This window comes from Nycticebus coucang, chromosome 18 (assembly GCF_027406575.1).
Source record: "Nycticebus coucang isolate mNycCou1 chromosome 18, mNycCou1.pri, whole genome shotgun sequence".
NCBI lineage: Eukaryota > Metazoa > Chordata > Mammalia > Primates > Lorisidae > Nycticebus > Nycticebus coucang.
In genome coordinates this window covers 6,170,894-6,192,915 of record NC_069797.1, presented here as the reverse complement: position 1 = coordinate 6,192,915, position 22,022 = coordinate 6,170,894, and the positions used below count along the sequence as shown (strand labels likewise).

The 22,022-nt window shown below is 36.0% G+C and overlaps 1 protein-coding gene and 1 pseudogene across 1 annotated transcript in view; both read right to left on the bottom strand.

Annotated features, from left to right (window-relative positions):
* Positions 1–2,035: 2,035 nt before the first annotated feature.
* On the bottom strand, positions 2,036–3,146 carry LOC128570558 (PRKC apoptosis WT1 regulator protein-like; annotated as a pseudogene).
* Positions 3,147–3,157: 11 nt separating this feature from the next.
* LOC128570256 (laminin subunit alpha-1-like) overlaps positions 3,158–22,022 on the bottom strand; it is a 96,026-nt gene continuing 77,161 nt past the window's right edge. The window contains 3 exon segments of the mRNA XM_053569207.1: positions 3,158–3,294; positions 7,196–7,301; positions 12,458–12,517. Of these exon segments, the coding sequence (XP_053425182.1) occupies positions 7,275–7,301; positions 12,458–12,517 (87 nt within the window). The 3' untranslated portion in view covers positions 3,158–3,294; positions 7,196–7,274.

Below are 22,022 nucleotides of genomic sequence, written 5' to 3'. Positions count from 1 at the left end.
ATATATTTAAGTAGAAAATTCAAATTAATTCTCTGAATTAAAAAACAACATACTAACATATCCTAAGATTGTATATTGATAGCATTTTCACAACATCCAAAGTGAGGATGGAGACGTAGGCAATAAGCGTATTTTTGCCATGTGCCTAGGGATGAACAAAGGGGGATGAGAACCTCACCACCAAGGCGGTATTGGGACCGGCACACCACTGTACTTCCCATGCAGAGTGAAAGTCCCCAAGAAGGAGGCCCTTCTGCAATAATTCTGCAACTGTATCAAATTTGGAAATCTAACACTGAACTTTTGTGAACAGTGGATATATACATACATGTGTATACACACACTTATGCACACATGAAAACTGCTCCAGAGACCAGAAAAATTATTAAATAAACTAAAGGAACAAAAAAGCCGATAGGTAAAATTACATCAATTCTGTGTTTTCATTGGAAGATACTTCTGAGAATAAAGATGCTATAGCAGGTGTTTCTAAAACTAGCTCTGATCAGAACCATGAGATGATTAGCTTTAAAAATTCTCGAATCTAGGGTCTCACTCTAAACCTATCTAGGAGCTAAAGCAAAGGAATTCTTTTTAATTTCCTCAAGTCAGTTTGATGATCAGCCAACCTTGAATCTTCTGAGCTGGGGAGAAGGGTAAAGCTAACCTACGTAAGGCCAGAGGTTTTTACAATTCAGTATCTGATATTTGTCAGTTAGTCTGTGTTTTCTCCCCAAATGTCTTACCTTCTCTATTTTTCTAATAGTGAATTATATAAGGGCTTGTCAAGGGAAGGAAAAAGTCAGCAGCCCACCACAAATGGATTTTACTACGTTCAAGCCACTTTCATACCTTAACTGGATAAAAGGATATTAGTGTTGCTGTTCGAGATTCTGCTATTAAAATGGCAAGCATTTCATCATGCCTAATATGTGTTTTTAGGGCGGGGGGAGTTCTAACTTAACATAAAAATGTAATACCAAACAACCCTAAATACTAATAATATTTAATACAAGAAAAAATTTGTATGAATTCTTTATAAATGTTTGAAATTTTTCAGTGTTAGGGAGAGAATCCCTTAAATTTGAGATAGGGGAATATTCTCTCATGTGAAAAACTGTCACAGCATTATTCTCCAACTTAGTAATTAGGCAAAATATTTCAGTATTATTTCTGCTTACATACTGTTTTGTTAATATATGTGTACATGTTTTAACTGTGGATAAGTACTTTAGTTTTGATTTAAATGCATGTGATAATATAATCAAAATAGGGATTTTTTTTTCTTATGTACTAAAATTGTATACATTTCCAGGCCCAAAGAATAAACAACTTTTAAATAGCCCATGTTCGCTAATAAGCCTTGGAATGGAAAAGAAAAAAAAAGAGAGAGAGAAAAACATAATACCTACATAAGAAATTTTACATTAAAATTACAATTATATGTTTCTCAGAAGTAAAAGTGATTTAAAAAAAATTTTAATATTCAAACACAAAATAGTAAATTTTCATTTACTATCGCATAATTCAAGTATTTTCAATTTATGTTTAGCCAACAAGAACATTATAGTAAGTAACTTTTAAAATAGCTTTTCTTTTAAACGATTAGTTATACAAAACAGTGCGATTATTACTCTAAATTGCTTAGAATAAGTGGAAAGAACAAATGACAGCAGACAAAAACCTTTCTGAGTAAGTCATCAACATATAAAAGGCTGCACACGTCGGTAAGAAGGCATTTACAGGCAACTCCCCAAAAGCATTTGAATTCATGTAAACAAAGACTGTGGATCTCCTTCAGGGAGAGAATGTACTAATACACTCGAAGGGTTGTGACTTTAAATCATGTGTTATTTGAATACCACACAAAACCAAAAAGGTATTCCTATTATTTTAATAGCTGAAAGATGTTACTTATTTGTAAAATAAAAAGACATATTTTGAAAATAAACTAATAATGAAAAAGACATATTTTGAAACTAATAATGAAAAAGACATATTTTGAAAATAAACATCCATCTGTTTTCTAGAAATAAATATACATAGTTATTTTAATGTATTGCAGCATAGGAATACCTCCTAGCTTTGACCGTGACATTCAATCAGTAGTTTTAAAATATTCATTCCGCATTGTGCCTTGAATCTTCTACCTTGTCAGCTGCCCAACAACTTTCAAAAGAGTTTTATTTTCCTGCTTTAATTGCTCGTTCTCATCTTCTATGTCATCTAGATCTCTATTTAACAAGTCAATTTCTTCTTTGAGTTTTCCAATCATTTCCTCTTTATCCTGCATCAGTCTCATAAATCGCAGGTTTTCTTGCCTTTCTCTTACTACTTCCTTTTCAAGATCTTCAATTTTCTTTTCCAATGTACTACTTGAGGCAAAAGTACCTGAGACATTTGCATCCCTGTTATATCTAGCGAACCCACTCCTCTCTGTTCGGGGCTATCTACTTGAGATATCTTCTTCAGAGGCAGTGGTTGTGCTCTTATATCTGCCTGCAACTGGTCTTGATGGGTCCTGCAGCACACAGGCAGTGCCCGGATCCAGGGAGCCGGCAGCCTCGTTCTGCGCCGTGTTCTGCTGTGTGATTGCCTCTTCTCGTCTCCGCTCTTTCTGTCCTGCTTCATCATCTTCATACTCATCTAAGCACTCCGCGGCCGGGATGTTGACCACGCCTGTGGAGCGCCGCTTCTCCCGCAGCTTCCTCTTCTCCATCTGTCCCTTGCCTTTCCTGGCACTGGGGCCCGAGCTCTTGCCCTTCTCCGGGGCGCCGTCCCGGTCGTCGTCGCCCCGGGACGACTGTGCCCCTGAGGCGGCGGCTGGGAGCTCCTCTTCCGGCCGCCGGGGCCCGGGGCCGCCCGGGTCAGCGCCGCCGGGCCGACGGCGCAGTTCGCGCCCCCGGGAGCGGGGGCGGCAGGTGCGGCCGCGCCGCCCGGGAGGTTGCTGTTGAGCTCGTTGGCCGCGGCGGCCGCCGAGATGCCCAGCGCCCCCGCCGGGGGCTTCCCGGCTGGGTCGCCGCCGCCCCCGCCCGCGGTGGCCGGGCCGGGGGGTTCTGCTTGGCGCGCATCTCCTCGCGTTTCACCTTCCACTCCTCCAGGAAGTCTGCGGTGCTGCCGCCGGTCCGGTAGCCACCGGTCGCCATATTCCCAGCGGGGCCGGCTGGGCTCCCACCTCAGGCCGCCCGCCCGGCTCCGGCCGCTACCGCCGCCTCCTCTCCGCGACCGGGAGGATGAGAGGGAACGACCTCCGGGCGCGGGGCGGCCGCCGCTCACCCGGCAGCACAGGCAGGGCTAAGGGGGGAAACAAAAGGGCCTAAATAAATTTTTTTTTTTTTTTGTAGAGACAGAGTCTTACTTTATGGCCCTTGGTAGAGCACCGTGGCCTCACACAGCTCACAGCAACCTCCAACTCCTGGGCTTAAGCGATTCTCTTGCCTCAGCCTCCCGAGTAGCTGGGACTACAGGCACCCACCACAACGCCCGGCTATTTTTTGGTTGCAGTTTGGCCGGGGCCGGGTTTGAACCCGCCACCCTCGGTATATGGGGCCGGCACCCTACCGACTGAGCCACAGGCGCCGCCCGGGCCTAAATAAATTTTTAAAGGAAGATTTTTGATAAATGAAGAGTTGCTTCATAATCTGTAAAGGTATTTTTCTTTCATTATTTTACATAAAGTATAAAGGATTAATTTAGAATATATAAACTTAATGATAATTTAAAAACATATTTTTAATGTTTATCTCTATTAAAGAATATGACATGATATATGGACCCTCAAAGTGTTGTAGATATCGATAGTAATGATACTATATCAGATACCACATACAAAAGTATCCAAAGGTCTTTTATTTTAGAGACAGGGTTTCATTCTGTTGCAGTGATGAGATCATAGCTCTTTACAGTCTTAAACTCCCACTCTGAAGCAATCCTTCTGCCTCAGTTTCCCAAGTAATGAGGACCATAGGTGTGTGCCACCACATTCTGCTAATGTTTCTGACTTTTGTAGAGACAAGGGTTTTTCTGTGTTGCCTAGGCTGATGTTGAACTCCTGGTCTTAAGTGATCCTGCAACTCAATCTCTCAAAGTGCTGGGATTACAGGTGTGAGCCTATCACAGCCCAAAGATTTATTAATCTCCATTGCTACTAAGGGTAACAAAAACATCAGAAAAGTTAAATTATAACCTATTCTAAATAACTAGCCTAGTCGGGTGTGGTGGCTCACACCTATAATCTCAGCACTCTGGGAGGCCCAGTGGTGTGGATTGCCTGAGCTCATAGGCTCGAGACCAGTGTAAGCCAGAGTGAGACCCCGTCTCTAAAAGTAGCTGGGTGTTGTGGTGGGAGCCTGCAGTCCCAGCTACTGGGGAGGCTGAGGCAAGAGAATCACTTGAGCCCAAGAGTTTGAGGTTGCTCTGAGATATGATGCCATGGCACTCTACCAAGGATGACAAGGTGAAAATGTGTCTCAACAAAAAAAGGAGGGCTATCTTTTGATAACTTAATGGCAAATAACATTACGGTTATTGCCATCATAGTAAAACATAAAAGATGTCTTATGTGTTGTTACTAACAATGAAATTTCAATATAAAACTTGATTCTACCAACTTTGACATATACATCTTGTTGATACTTCTGACATTGTAAAACCTGGAAGGGACTAAGAAAACTTAATGAAAGTACTGAAAATGGAGGAATATATTCACTGTACCTCCATAAGTAATCTTTAATAAGTTATAGAGAGGTACTTACATATTTAGGTGCTAGCTTTGCAAAATATGACTGGGACAGGAAAAGTTAAAGTGCACTAAAATCTTATGTCAATACACTTGCAATGGATATTAATTACTTTCATTTAAATAGATACAGATATACACATATACGTTGGCTAAATTTGCAAGTGAAACTCTAAAGAAATAATTTTCAAGCTTTTCAAACAGTTGGAACAAAACCCATAAGTATATTAAGAAATGCATATAAACTTAGCAAAAGAAGAAATGGATGGTGAATAGGGAATATAGTACAGGGTGGGCATAAATTTCCAGTGCAATTTACTAGGTTAAACTATTTTAAATTGCACATGAATTTTATGTCCACCCTGTGTATTAAATGGAAAATAATGAGTAATTGCAAATATATTACTTTTTTTTTTTTTTTAATTGAGACAGAGTCTCAAGCTCTCACCCTGGGTAGAGTGAGGTGGCGTAATAGCTCAAAGCAATGTCAAACTCTTGGACTCAAGTGATTCTCTTGCCTCAGCCTCCCAAGTAGCTGGGATGACAGGGGCCTGCCACCACACCAGCTATTTTTAGAGACAAGGTCTCACCTGGCTCAGGCTGGTGTTAAATCGGTGAGCTCAGGCAATCCATCTGCCTCGCTCTCCCACAGTGCTAAAATAGCAGGAGTGAACCACCTCGCCCAACCCCGAAAGAGTTAATTTTTGATAATGACTGGGGGAGATTTGTCGGGTGTAGCACAAACTAGGTTTTTAGAGAAAATGAGTTCAAGAAACTAAGAGACTAGTGTATTAGAAGATGCATTTATTTACATGGATATGAAATCTGAGATGAGTTGGTATTGAAGAGACTGACAGTAAACAAGTGCTAAAAATCTTCAAAAAAGGAGGAAGATTGCTAGATAACAATAAAGGAGTGGTAGTGGTATGGACACGTGTGATTCAAAGTCATGGGCAGGAATGTCTTTAGAAGTGCCGAACAATAGAAAGGAGAATGTCTACATTTTCTCCAAGATCTGTGATAAAAGAGATGTGGGGTGGAAAATAGAAATGGCCCATTTTAATGTCTCCAGAGAATATCCAGATTTAGACTATAACTACAAAGTAAAATGGTCCTTCAGAGAAGCAGCATATATATGCTCATATATATGAATACACATACAATATAGATAACATCATAGATTATAAGCAATAAGTGCCAAAGGCCACTGTAAATGAAATTCAGAGTAGAAAATGAGCAGTAGGCAGGATTAGAATTGGGAAATCTGAAGTTACATGACATTGATAGTGTGGAAATGGAATCTGAGTGTTACCTGATAAAAGAGGGATAAAGGATATAATCAGATTAGTTCTGATGATCCCATGGCCCAGAGTAATGGCGAGTTTGGGGGACAGTGAAAAGCTCATGTTTAAGGATTAGCCCCCTTTCAAAAGAGACTTGAAGGCTTAGAGATCCCTACGTCTATTCCCTGGGGGCCAGGCATCCTCTTGGCTTATGAGGAGACTTTTTTAGGACTAATACTACTCACAGACAATGAAAGACACAATAGATATCATTAAAACAAAACAAAATGAAAATGGCTCTATCAAAATGGTATGTAATGTTATGAAGTATTTTTACTTAATTATATTGTGTGCCTGCTGGAAGTCTTTTCTTCCATTACATTATTACTGTACAAAAAAAAAATCCCTTTTATGAAAACATTTCAAAATTCAAACTCAGGAGTTTTTATATTATAAACATTTAGCAGAACATGGACTAATCAAGGAAAATTTAATTTTCTCCTTTTAAAGTAAATCTCTGCTTGAGACATTGAATATTCTCTTTGAGTTGTTACCCAAAAAATAATTAAAAAAAAATACCCAACTAATACCACATCTTCCATAAAGCCGAGAAACTCCTAAAAGGCATCTAGAACAGATACTATTTCTCATACCGTAATTATGAGGTTTTTAGCTAAAAATTTGGCATAATTCATATGCTTCCTGGAAATTAAAAAAGTTTGAAAGTATAGCCTTTGAAAAAGAAACATTGCTGCTTAACATGAAGCATTTGATTTCTAATAAAAGTACAGAAATTTCTCTAATTTCTGTTCATACTGATTTTAACCTAGCTAGCAAATTCACCAGGAAATGGCTTGTAGGAAGTGAGCATTACTGAAAACAGGTTATGGGCACAACTCTGCCAGAAGCTCTTGGAATCACACATCTGATCCATCTAATAATAATCAAGCTCAGAAAAAATTATTTTTTTCTTTTTTATTTCTACAGAATACTCTAGTTTCATTCCTCCTAATATCTACTTGCCAATTTAAGAAAAGTTTCTTTCTCTAAAATGGTCTTTTGGTTCACACACACACACACACACCAAACTACACAGTAAGATTATAGTAAAAGGCTCCAGACAATAAGAAGAAAAATAGTACTAGACTATGAGCTTATGATATATTGCCCTTACCTGGGAATACTGCATCTTTTAAATTTCTTATTTTTTTCTTTTTGAGTTTTTAAAGGATATGGGCATCACTTCTAAATGTTTATGAAGTTAGCCAGTGTACCAGCTGGAAAAAAAAAAAACATGTCAACTAAATCTAGTTTTTTTCTATCTTTTTTTCTTTTCCTTTCTTTTTCCTTTTTTCTTTTTTTTTTTTTTTAAAGACGTCTCCACTCTGTCAACAGTCTAGCCTGCAGTGGCATTATCATAACTCATTGCAACCTCATAGACCTGGACTCAAGTGATCCTCCTGCCTCTGCCTCCTGAGTAGCTGGGACTACAGAAGTATGCTGCCATGCCAGCTATTTTTTTATTTTTTCTACATTTAGTAAAGAGGGGAGTGAGTGTCTTGATTTTGTTCAGGCTAATTTGCAGCTCCTGACCTCAGGGAATCTTCCTGCCATGGACTCAGAGAGCTCTAGGATTACGGATGTGAGCCACCATGCCCAGCCCTCCAAGTCTACCAGTTCTAAGTTAAAAGTGTCTCTAAGTTACTGAAGTATGGGAGTCTTAAGGGAGGTTTATGAGGCAATTAAGAATCAGTTATGTTATCATTCAAAACATATATAAATGTAAAAGACATATACATATGTCAAAGATATTGTGACAGTGTTAGAAGTATTTTTAACCATATCAGTCCTAGTCTAAAAATATACCGTATAGTCCTATTTATTTTTGTCTACATATTAAACATGAAGGCATAATTTAATATATGTCGTTTATGTTTTCAATCTTTGATAAACCTGAAAACTCTTGCATTTCAAGTGAACTCAATTTGATAGTTTAAGGTTGACAAATTCAATGTGAATTGCTCAAAAATTTGATAATTCCTTGTTACATAAAATGGAAAAAAAATCTGAGTAACAGGATTTTAATCCTATTCTAGCAAGCAAAAGTGAGATCAAGGACATGTGAAATCAGGCTGATAACAAAAGATAGCAAAACTTTTCTAGAGTTTACAATTCAGGTATTTTTAGTATATTAGAAAAGTTATGTAACATTCACCTTGATCTAATTCCAAACATTTTTATCATGACAAAAAGAAACATCATACCTGTTAGCAGTTACTCCTCATGTCCCTTCATCCCCTTAAGCGCCTGGATGGCCTCAGTTCCTGGCAATCACTAATGTGCTTTCTGTCTTTATCTATGTGTCTGTTCTGGACATTTCATATCAATGGACTCATACAATATGTGGCTTTATATGTTGTTCTGCTCTTTGACCTAGCATGGCTTCAAGATTTATACATGTAGCAAATATTGATACTTCATTCCTTTTTATGAATATGGCTGAACAGTATTCCATTATTTGCATATCCATTGTTTTAGTATTCCTAAGATGATGTACATTTAGGTTGCCTTTAATTTTTATTATGAATAATGATGCTACGAATATTCACATACGAGTTTTTGTATGGCCACATGCTTTCAATTCTCTTGGGTACATATCTAGGGGTAGAAATACTAGACCATATGGTTATTCTATGTTTACAATATTGAAGAACTGTCAAATTGTTTTCCAAAGTGGTTGCACCATCTTACATTCTCACCAGCAACCTACCAATGCTCCAGTTTCTCCACATTCTCACCAATGCATGTTATTATCCATCTTTTTCATTATAGTCAATCTTGAATGTGTGAAGGGGCATCTCCTTGTGTTTTTGTTTTTATTATTTATTTTTATTAAACCATAGCTGTGTACATTAGTATGATCGTGGAGCACCACACACTTGGTTCATAGATCGTTTGACACATTTTCATCACATTAGTTAACATAGCTTTTGTAGCATTTTCTTAGTTATTTTGCTAAGACCTTTACATTCCACATTTACTAGGATTCACATATACCCTTGTAAGATGCACCACAGGTGTAATCCCATTAATCCCCCTCCCTCCCCTCCCTTTCCCCTTTCTCCCTATTCTTAGGTTGTAACTGGGTTATAGCTTTCATGTGAAGGTCCTACATTAGTTTCATAATAAGGGTGAGTACACTGGGTACTTTTTCTTCCATTCTTGAGACACTTTACTAAGAAGACTGGTTTTGATGAGCATTTCCCTATTGACTAATGATGCTGAATATCTCTTCATGTTCTTTTTAAGCATTGGCATATTTTCTTTGGAGAAATATCCGTTCAAATTCTTGCTATTTTTTTATTGTATTGTTTTAATGTTTATTATTTACCTATTTATATTTACCTATTTCATAGGTATTTTTTATACATTCTAGAAACAAGTTCCTTATCAGATGTATAATTTTAAAATAGTTAATCGCATTCTGTTTCATCTTTTCAGTTTCTTGGTGGTGTCCTTTGAAGGATATTTGTTTTTTTCATTTTGGTGAAGTCAAATTTATCTCTTTTATGGTGAAGTCAAATTTATCTCTTTTATCTCTTTTATGTTTGTCGTTCGTGTTTTTCAAGTCATGTCTGAGAAATGTTTGTCTAATCTAAGGGCTTAAAAACTACAGTAAGTAGTGATCTTTTCCTACTTTCACCATTTTCTCTTGGCTCTGCCTTTCAATAGTTGGATGATGTGTCTAGGTACGCATCTCATTGCATTGTTACATATTATGTAGAATTCTTTAAGATTCCTGAACAGTAAAATCCATGTTTTTCTTCAGATTTTGGAAGTTTTTAGCTATTGTTTCTTCAAATATATTTTATATTTACTCTCTTCTTGGGATGTCCATTGTGCATACTCACTCCATATACTGATATGAATGACTGTGCATCCTCCATATATGTGTACAAATGATGGTATCCCATAGACCTCTAAGCCCCATTCAATTATCTTCATTATTTTTTCTATCAGTTCTCCAGACTGGAAAATACCACTTGACTTATCTTAATGTTTATTGATCCTTTTGAACTCTCTTGTTCAGTCCCTGTATTAAAATTTCATTTTGGCTATTTTAATTTTGAATTCCCACATTTATATTAGAACCTGTCATATTTCTCTCTCTTTATATTTTTCATTTGGTTGATTGTATTTTCCTACATTACTTTAGTTCTTTACATTGTCTCTTTTTGGTTCTTTTTACATATTTCAAACAGCTGATTTAAAAATTTATCTAATAAGTTCCATGTCTAGGATTTATTAGGGAAAGTTTCTTTTGACTGATTTTCTTCCTGTGTTTGACTCAAACATTTCTGTTTCTTTGCGTATCTCATAATTTTTTGTTGCATATTCTCACATTTTAAGTAATGTCATGTAGCAACTCTGGAAATTAAGACACCCCACCACCTGCCTTTATAGAATTTGATATTATTCTTTATATTACTTTTGACACATTATTTGTTCATTAAATTTACAAACCAATCCTGTTGAAATCTATGATCATTTTTGTGTATGATCTCTGTGATATCGCTACTCAATTAGATGAATGGTCAGCTAAGGATTGGTCAAAGTTTTCTTAAATGCCTTGTATTATCCATAAACTGTTGGTATATGCTGAGGGGAATCTGTATTTTTGGTATTATTTATTTCAGATTAATATGGGGTACATACAATTGTGTGGTACTGTTTGCATTTTCAAGGTACTTGTGACCTCCAAGTGTAGAAGTGTGCCATTTACTGGTACATTGTACATCTTTCATGAGAACTTAACCAAACTCTTTCCCCTCTTCTTGAACTTAATTTTTTCTTTCATGTGTGCACATTGCTGTTAATCAACAAGTTTCAAATTAGTATGAGTGTACAGGATGCTTGAGTCTTTTCTCATGAAGACAAATGGCCAACAAACTCATGACAAAAAAAAAATGCTCATCATCTCTAATTATTAGAGAAATGTAATTCAAAACCACTTTGAGGTATCACCTAACCCCAGTGACAATATCCCACATCTCAAGGACTCTAATCAACAGATGCTGATGTGGGTGCAGAGAGAAGGGAACACTTCTGTGCTGTTGGTGGGACTGCAAACTAGTATTGCCTATATGGAAAACAAAAAAGTGTTGAGAGTCCTCAAAGAACTAAAAGTGGACCTTCCGTTAGACCTGCAATCCAATTGCTAAATATCTATCCAAAAGAATCTGTGTTTATCTTGAGGAACACTATCAGTGCACCAACTGGTCTGTCTTAGTTTCCACTTCCTGTTTGTGCAGTGTCAATGGCCAGCCAGGGGAGAGAGCGGAGGTCCTTCCTGGTTATGTGCACATCTGCAAGCATGAGTATGGCCCCCTAAATTCCTTCTAAATTAAGGAATATGTTGAAGTTTTCCATATCCATCTATGGGTATCTTAAAACCTGGCTTTTATTTGTAAGCAAACTAATGTTGTTTATATAGTGATTATGCATTTAAATGTAATTCTTAAGTGTATCAAACAATAACAACTCTATTTTAAAACCTATAATAAATAGGATGTTATTCAATTTAACTTAATTCAAAATCATTTATGTGGTCAAAATTATCCATTGGCTCCTTGTGATTCATGGAATTTTTATAATGAAAAATTCTCCTAGCATCTTAAAATTCAATGATTACTTATATTTCCTTCTAACTTACTTTTTGCATTTGACTAGGGCACATCTGGAAAGTAATATTTATGAGATGCATACACACATATAGATGTAAAAGACAAAAAGTTAATAAATACATCTATCATTTATAATCATATTATGTTACTGTTAAATGTCCCCATTATTTTTTGATGCCTTAACTATTGTATGATTAATTGGATTTTCTTCTGAACTGTCATCCAAGTTTTTGAAGTTTTAAAATTTCCTCTCTATATCATTTTTAACATACTAAATATATACATATTTTATATGTGATCATTAAAAAAGTGGGTGAAGTTGTATTCATTTAATAAACAGTAGATGAAAACTGCCCCACATATCATAAACTTAATACAGGATTTCAAAGCTCTTAATACAGGATTTCAAAGGAAATTTTAAACTACCTATAATTAACTAGTCACTTAAAAATTAATAAATGTTCCTAAAATCTTGATTTATCAGAGATGGCATTAAAAGTGTTTCTTTGTGAAAACAATAGATGCTTTAATTTATTTAAAAATTTGTGGCTTTGGAACCTTAAGAACAAAATCTGAAAACATATCACTTGTGTTTTATGGTACTGGACTAATGTCTATTCCCAAGTGTTTCCTCCTTTTAACATAAAAAGATTTATAATCGTATGAATACATGTCCTATATGAGGTTGCTATCAGGATAAGTGTGATACACAGTATACCTGTAGGAAAACAATAAATGTTAATCACTAGCTGCTTTTCCAGGTGAAGCAAATTAAGGCAAAGCACAATGAGATCAAACTGCAACAACAGCAGCTAATGAAAAAAATACAAAAAAGGATAAGAATCAGGGGAGCGTACAGTTAGTTCAATAGTTAGGAAGTTACCTTGCCTTTCCATATATAATGCTATCTGATTTATTATATAATAATATTACTTTATCTCTTCTACAATGTAATGTTATCTATACTTCTATTGTGTCATAAAGTTTGGGTTCACATTTTCCTGGTTTAAAACACATGTTGGTGACTACTTGGGTAGACAGAAATAACAAATATTGAGAACGTACTATTTCAAAATAAAAATCCAAACTTAAAATTTCACTAATTCAGAATTGGATAACAGCCTGAATTAATTAAAATAATTGTTTTCTTTCTTCAGTTGTATATCAAGAGTGAAGTGATTCATGAACCAAATTGATTTAAATGATTAACATCACCAGCTGTTAATCAATATTTTATTTGAATTCTGGTAAAATTGTGATAACTTCTGTTCTTATCATTCACAGATATCTTTATAAAGGCTTTTGTGCTAGGAAGATTAATGCACTCCACAAAGATGTCTATATCCTAATCCCTAGAACCTGGGAATACTACCTTGTATGAAAAAAGGGACTTCCATATAGATCATCTTTAAGCATATTTAAATGGATAGATTTTTCTTGATTGTCCAGATGGACCTAATCTAATCACATGAAGCTTTTCTGGATGTAATCATAGAGAGATGTGAAGACAGATGAGAGAACTAGAGAGAAGGCAGCTTGAGGATGCAACTTACTATTGTTGGCTTTGAATACAGAGGAACAGGACAGCTAGACGCAAGACTTTGAGATGTACAAACTGTGTAATCAATAGAAATAATGTGTCCTTGTCCATTAAAAGCGAAGGGCAGGAATGAATACAAATTTGTAAATCCCAAACATACTACAGGGGAAAATCCTTCTATTTTATAACGTTAATGTTGTAACTGTTATTTTATAACGTTTTTACATCATTAAAATGGTTCCTAACCCAAGGAAATGGCTACTTAGCTGTAGAAATTTTAATGCCAGATATTTATAGCCATAGAACAGAATATCAGGAGCAAAGGTACCATCACTTCTCCCTCTTTTGAAAGTCACTTCTTACCATCCCAGTATTCCAAAGGGGGGGAGGAAGGCTGACTATCCATAACTTACAAAAGAAGCAATAGTACATACTAACAGTATATGAAGTATAAAACATTATTCCTTATATAATAGAATATATGGAATGCACAAGGCATTTATACCGTTAGATATAATTGATCACTACCTGTTCAGCAATAGAATATAATTTGAGCATGGAACAATGTGCTACTACTATTTCAGAAAATAAGTGTAAAGGCGAGAGAATGTTTCCTTGGTACAAATCAAACCATAACATTAAGAGGCTGGTTTTCTATTAAGACCAACTGTGCAGCTTAATGTGAATTAAAGTTTCTGGAAATTGTTTTCTTAATTATGCTAAGAAGCTTCTTGCTCATTTTATTTGTGGAAGTTCATTAGCTAGTTCTCATCACCCCATGGAACATTCTCCAAATTTGGTCAAATGAATGGTCTTGATAAGAAGAGTACACACAAAAAAATCCATGGCAATGAACTTTGTAGAAGAAAGTGAAATAGCACCTAGATGTATGTGTTGTTTTCTCATTATCTCTAATTTAAATGAATAAAGGATGATATGATATCTGAGGTATTTTTAACTAAATTGATATAAAAAAAATACAGTGGGAGTTAAAAAAGTAGTATCTGGATAGATGACCTTCTCATTTAGTCTATTCCAAGTCTCCTCCAATGTTCCACTTTCCCATAGACTGTTACCACTTTAAGGTGACAGTGAAGTAAAGGCATCTATGCCAGAGTCAGGAAGATATTCATGTTGAGACTAGGTAAAGTCATCATCAACTTCTAGGGTTCTGGTGTCTTGAGTGGGAGTGTATCAATTTTTGTTTTTGTCTTTTTTGAAAATTGTTCTGATTCCTCCTTAGTGGATGAAAACAATCAAAAATAGATACATTGTCTCAAATAGAATATCAGGTTCAGGGCGGCGCCTGTGGCTCAGTGAGTAGGGCACTGGCCCCATATACCGAGGGTGGCGGGTTCAAACCCAGCCCCGGCCAAACTGCAACAAAAAAATAGCCGGGCGTTGTGGCGGGCGCCTGTGGTCCCAGCTGCTCGGGAGGCTGAGGCAGGAGAATCGCCTAAGCCCAGGAGTTGGAGGTTGCTGTGAGCTGTGTGACGCCACAGCACTCTACCGAGGGCCATAAAGTAAGACTCTGTCTCTACAAAAAAAAAAAAAAAGAATATCAGGTTCATTTTTTTTTTTGTAGAGAACCAAGGGGGTCTAGTGAAAGACAAAAAAAAAAAAAAAATAGCCGGGCGTTCTGGCGGGCGCCTGTAGTCCCAACTGCTGGGGAGGCTGAGGCAAGAGAATCGCGTAAGCCCAAGAGTAGAGGTTGCTGTGAGCCGTGTGACGCCACGGCACTCTACCTGAGGGCGGTACAGTGAGACTCTGTCTCTACAAAAAAAAAAATAAATAAATAAAATAAATAAATAAATAAAAAGAATTCAAAAAAAAAAAAAAAAAAGAATTAGGAGGAAGTCAGAGGTACGTGTCCAAAAAAGCTAAAGCTCAGTGTTTCCAGCATGGTCCATATGGGTCTCTTCGGTTTTGACTACCCAACCAGTTTGGTAGAACAAGGGAAAGTAGAACAAGGCAGGTAGAACAGGGAAGTTTACACTTGAGCATTAAGAATGGTTCAAAATTACATACAAATCTCATCATCTAGTAAGAAAAAATTTAGAATTGTCGCTCAAAGATATTTATTAAAACTGACTAAATTAATGGACAGTTGTAATCATTTGTCCTGCAGTCTAGCAATACTATTCAAGAATTAGAGACAATTTTAGAAAAGAATTAGATACATACTCTACCCTGCAAGTGATAAAAAATAATATCCAGTGAACTAGATTTAATTTTGAAATGGTTAATATATTTTTAGGAGAATAAAACTGTACTCACTTATTCTGAATCATCTATCTAGAAAAGGATAAATGTCCCAGTAGTTTTTTCAATATCTACAAAAAACAAATTGATATTTTGATTGTGATTGCATTGAATCTGTAGAAAACGTTGCAAAGAACTGACATCTTGACCATACTCTTTATAAGAGTGTATCAATAAACAGGGAATAGCACTTCATTTATTCTTTGACTTTATTCAACAGTTTTCATCAAATAGATGTTATATGTATTTTGTTAGATTTGTCTATGTATTTCATATTTGCTGCTAATATGGAAGTTATTGTTTTTAATCTAAAACTCTACTTGTTCATTATTGGTAGGCAAGAGAATAATTGACATTTGTATATGACCAGTGTCCTGTTAACTTTGTTATGATTACTTATCCATTCTAGGAGTTTTTCTGATGACTTTTACACATTTTCTATGTAAACAAACATGTCACTTGTTTTGTGTCTTCTTTCCCAAACATTTACCTTGCATTTCCTTTCTTGGCTTACTCCATTATTTGGGACTTCAGTATGATTTTGAAGAAAAAGTGGTGAGAGGAGGCATTATTACCTTATTCCTGAATTTACCTGGAAAGCTTCTAGTTTCTCCTCATTGAGTATGACATTAGCTGCAGGTTTATCATAGATATTATTTACCAAGTTAAAATGTTTCCCTGCATTGCTGTTTCACTGAGAGGTTTTACCATTAATCAATGTTAGACTTTTGTCTAATAAATTTTCTGCATATGATCATATTATTTTGAACATAATCTTTGTATGCTGAATCCAACTTGGCCATTCAAAACTGTACTAATTTAAATTAAAAATTCAAAGCTATTTTGGGAAAATTTATTAAGTACTAATAATTAAGTTACAAAAACTAAGAAGAGTATAAAATAATTTACATAAATCCTAGATGATCTCTAAATGGACTTTTTATTATTGATTTTAAACTCTTATATCAGGAGTTGGTGTCCTGTTTTTCTTTTTAAGAAACTAATAAAAGAATATGCTACCCTAAAATATGCTGTTTTGATGGATTATTTTGAGTTAAAGGCACATGAAAAACAGTAGATGCAAGGTCACTTAGAGCTTCTTTCTATTTCTAAAAAAGATGGGGAAAAATTGCAATGAAAGATGCCCTCATCTTTTGTATAGATGCCTATACAAAACTAAAAGTAGTATTATTATGAAAAATGGGAAGTTGGGACTAAGAGAATTCTATATGAACTCTGTTAAAGTGACTTTTATTTTTTTTTATGCTTTACTACTCTTCGTTTCTTATGAAGGCTCCTGTAATTCATACAAATTGTATTAAGTAAATTTCTGTGCTTTTATCCTGTTGATATGGTTTATGTCAATTTAATTCTCAATCCTCAGTGAAAAACTCTTAACAGGTTAATGGTAAGATTTTTTCACTTCTACACTGAGAAATGTAAGGTCAAGTACCTTGTTCAAGAAACAAAAGCAATGAAAAAGAAAGATTTAAACTCATGTTGTTTTTTTTTTTTTTTTGTAGAGACAGAGTCTCACTGTACCCCCCTCGGTAGAGTGCCGTGGCGTCACACGCCTCACAGCAACCTCCAACTCCTGGGCTTACGCGATTCTCTTGCCTCAGCCTCCGGAGCAGCTGGGACTACAGGCGCGCGCCACAACGCCCGGCTATTTTTTTTTTTTTTTGTGGTTTTTGGCTGGGGCTGGGTTTGAACCCGCCACCTCCGGCATATGGGACCCGCGCCCTACTCCTTGAGCCACAGGCGCCGATGCCCGGCTATTTTTCTGTTGCAGTTTGGCCGGGGCTGGATCCGAACCCACCACCCTTGGCATATGGGGCCGGAGCCCTACTCACTGAGCCACAGGCGCCGCCCTCATGTTTTGTTTTGTTTTGTTTTGTTTTCTTTACACCAGTTATCAGAATATTCTAGACCAAATCAATTACCAAAAAATAAAGAGGTAACACAGACATAAATCAAACTTTTGTTACACATAGGCACACATCCAAGAATTCATAATGTAAGATAATTTCGAAGTCCATAATCTTTTTTTTTTATTTATTTTATTAAATCATAGCTGTGTACATTGATATGATCATGGGGCATCATTCACTAGCTTTACAGACCGTTTACCAAGTTTCACATATACCCTTGTAAGATGCACCGCTGATGTAATCCCACTAATCCCCTTCCCTCTACCCACCTCCCCCTCCCTCCCCTCCCTTTCCCCCTTCCCCCTATTCTTAGGTTGTAACTGGGTTATAGCTTTCATGTGAAAACCCTAAATTAGTTTCACAGTAGGGCTGAGTACATTGGGTACTTTTTCTTCCATTCTTGAGATACTTTACTAAGAAGAATATGTTCCAGCTCCATCCATGTAAACATGAGAGGTAAAGTCTCCATCTTTCTTTAAGGCTGCATAATATTCCATGGTGTACATGTACCACAATTTATTAATCCACTCGTGGATCAATGGGCACTTGGGCTTCTTCCATGACTTAGCAATTATGAATTGAGCTGCAATAAACACTCTGGTACAAATTATCTTTGTTATGATGTACTTTTTGGTCTTCTGGGTATATGCCCAGTAGAGGGATTACAGAATTGAATGGCAGACCTATTTTTAGATCTCTAAGTGTTCTCCATATCTCTTTCCAAAAGGAATGTATTAATTTGCATTCCCACCAGCAGTGCAAAAGTGTTCTCTTTTCTCCACATCCGCGCCAACATCTCTGGTCTTCGGATTTCGTGATATAGGCTAGTCTCACTGGAGTTAGATGGTATCTCAAAGTAGTTTTGATTTGCATTTCTCTGGTGATTAAAGATGATGAGAATTTTTTCATATGTCTGAAGGCCACATGCCTGTCTTCTTCAGAGAAGTTTCTCTTCAAATCCCTTGCCCAACCTGCGATAGGATCCCTTGTTCTATTCCTGCTAATGTGTTTGAGTTCTCTGTGGATTCTGGTTATTATACCTTTGTCGGAGACATAACCTGCAAATATCTTCTTCCATTCTGAGGGCTGTTTGCTTGCTTTACTTACTGTGTTCTTGGCTGTGCAGAAGCTTTTTAGTTTGATCAGTTCCCAGTAGTGTATTTTTGAAGCTGCTTCAATTGCCCGGGGGGTCCTCCTCATAAAATACTCGCCCAGCCCGATTTCTTCAAGAGTTTTCCCTGCACTCTCCTCTAGTATTTTTATAGTTTCATGTCTTAAGTTTAAATCTTTGATCCAGTGAGAGTCTATCTTAGTTAATGGTGAAAGGTGTGGGTCAACTTTCAGTCTTCTACAGGTTGCCAGCCAGTTCACCCAGCACCATTTGTTAAATAGGGAATCTTTTCCCCACTGAATGTTTTTAATTGGCTTGTCAAAGAGTAAATAACGGTAAGTAGCTGGATTCATCTCTTGGTTCTCTATTCTGTTCCAGACATCTACTTCTCTGTTTTTGTGCCAATACCATGCTGTTTTTATCACTATTGATTTGTAGTATAGTCTGAGGTCTGGTAGCGTAATTCCTCCTGCTTTGTTTTTATTAATCTTTAATGTAGATGCATTTTAACTTTCAGTAAACAAGGTACGATCAGTGTAGACCAGCATGTCTGACTGGAATTTGGGTACCACTGCCTCATGCCAGTATGTGTTCTTCCGAATCTCCTTTCTATTTTCCAAAATGTTGTTTTTGCCACAATGGGTTAGCCTATTATGTAACAGCTACAAAAATGTACACTTGTCAAATCTCTTTTATAGTTTATATAATCACAGTCAATATGTAAACAATAACTCCCAAGAATATATTTAAGTTAAAACAGTGAAATCATCAGCAATGTAATTATTTTTGCAAGTATAGACAAAGAATGCTTCATGTGGATGTGAGAGATCATAAATGGGAGAGAATAAATTGTAAGAAATAGAGAAAATATTTTGGAAAATTAGGTAAGTATTAAAATTTCAAAAGCACAGTTAACTATATATATAGTTATATATATATATATATAGTTAACTGACATCAAAAATAGCATTAATACATTAAATAAACATATCTGAAGAGATATAAACTATCAGTGGGCCAATGACTTTTGCTAGGTAATAGGTGCGTGAAACCTTTTTGTTATAGTGTGAATGTTCATGTCCTTCCCAAGCCCCAGATTCTTACGTTGAAGCCTGATCACTACTGTGATGGTATTAAGAGCTGGGACCTTTGGAGCTAAATCTATCATATAACCTCCGTTACTGTTAGAATTGAATAGAAGAAGTCCCAGAAAGCTATCTTGATCTTTCTTCCACTATGTGAAGATACCCTGAGAATACCCTCTTCTGCAAACTAAGAAATGGGCCTTCCCTAGATACCAAATGTGCTGGTGCCTTGCTTTAGAAGTTTCCAGCCCCAAGAATGCTGAGAAATAATTTTTTCTGTTAATAAGTTATCTAGTATATCAAATTTTGTTCTAGTTCCCTGAGTAAACAAAGATAGAGATGATGTTAGAACTTATGAACCAAAACAGGAGTTGAAGAAGTAACTGAGAGAATAGAGAGACAGGGAGATGAAAGACATTAAAGAAAGGAAAAGGGTTATGAAATACAGCTTGAGAAACTCTAGCATGAACTTGATAGAAAGCTCAGAGATATAATGGATTAGAATTTTTCAAAACTAATAAAAAACATGCATGCACAAGTACACTATCTGTTTAGTCATCATAGAAAAAGACACACACACTCACACACACACGTACAAGTCTTTGCACACACAACATTAAAGCAGCCAGAAGTTATAGACTGACCACATATGAATGTAACTCAGCTGCAGAAATAGAAGCCAAAAAATAGTCTAGGAAATGACTAAATGATATTTCTACCAAAATCATTTTTCATAAATGAAGCTTAAATAAAATCTATGCAAATAAACAAAAAGCGCAAGTATTTCCCATCTCAATACAGCCTAAAGCATGAAAGATCTGTTTTGGCATGAAGGACTATGACCCTGAAGGGAGACTTTAAACAGAGTAATAATGTGCAAGGGAATTGGTAAATATGTAAGTAAAACTAAAGAAATTTTGTTTGTGTAAAACACTCCTAATAATGTCTAGTTATTTGTTGTTAAAAGAGCATAAAATTTAAAACTAGGTAAGAGTAGCACATAATTCTGGTTCACTCTGAAAGGCATATACCCTAACTCATACAGACATATCTTTATTTCTACTCTTATTTACTCTCAGAAGAGAAGCAAACAAACCCACCGGTATATATTTATGTGTTCACAACAATTACTTGAGTAACTCTTCTAAGCTTAGTTTAAACATTATCTCTAACGAATTTTTCCCTTTCTGTACTCTGTATTTAAAACAAGCAAAATGTTAAAAAGCTTCTTTGAATCTTTATCCCTGAGTATAGTACCCAATAAATACTTAAAAATAAGGCCCCCAAATTAATGAATAAAGTGAATACTGAGAACATGTCTGTGTGTGCATACCAGAAGTTATTTATAGTCATGGATTGAAAAATTCATAATAAATAAGGTTATTTCATTTAATTTATATAGTGTGTAAAGAATTTTTTCAATTCACTTGTGAGTCATGAAGTGGCACAGTAGGTCTTAAACTCAGTGTGATCTCGGCAGACCTAGATCCACTTGCAGTTCTCTACTGGAAGTCATGGGACTTCTCTGCCTCTCAGATCCCTTGTGCATAATACAGTGTGTAATAGCTGCCTTGTATATTCACAGAGTTGTTATTTTGTAAAAGGAAATGAACTAAAGTATATGAAAATGTTTAGTAAGTTACCAATACTAGAGGTGTTTAATAAAGCATTATTATTATTCACAGAGATTACATATGAGGATAATTTTATCTCAGAAATGTTTTTAATGGTAATTAAATATTTTTGCTTATAGTCTGATGAGAAAAAGTAATTATGCTTTTAGAGAAAAATTTAAAAATAGGTAAGACTGAAAACGAAAAATTTAAAATTCACCTGACATTCAAGCATACATTACTGATAATATTGTGGTGAACTTATTTCCTTCTACTAATAGATGTATGATTCAATTAATTTATTTTATAACTAAACAATACAATAGAAACTTTCCAGTCTTCTGGTCATATCAGAAAGAGTTCTGGCGGGCCCCATATACCGTAGGTGGTGGGTTCAAACCCAGCCCCGGACAAAAACTGCAAAAAAAAAAAAAAAAAAAAAAAAAAAAGTTCTAAATACGTTTCACTTGTGGCCTGGGAAATTAGAGTTGTTTTGTCAATGGCTACAATATGCTACAATGTAGCACATGAAGCCAGATGACCAGAGGTGGTGGTTCTCAGACAATAAGACCAGATACTCAATAAGTGGAAGACAGAGGGGGAACTGATAAATCATGAATAATTGAATACCATAGCATGCCGATGTAAGAGCATACAGTACTAAAACTATGTTATTAACAGAGATGTCTGAAGTCACATGAAATTTCAAAAAAAGATTAATGCCATTTTGCTGTTGAGGGTGCAAAAATTGGGTGTGGATCACAACTTCTTATAG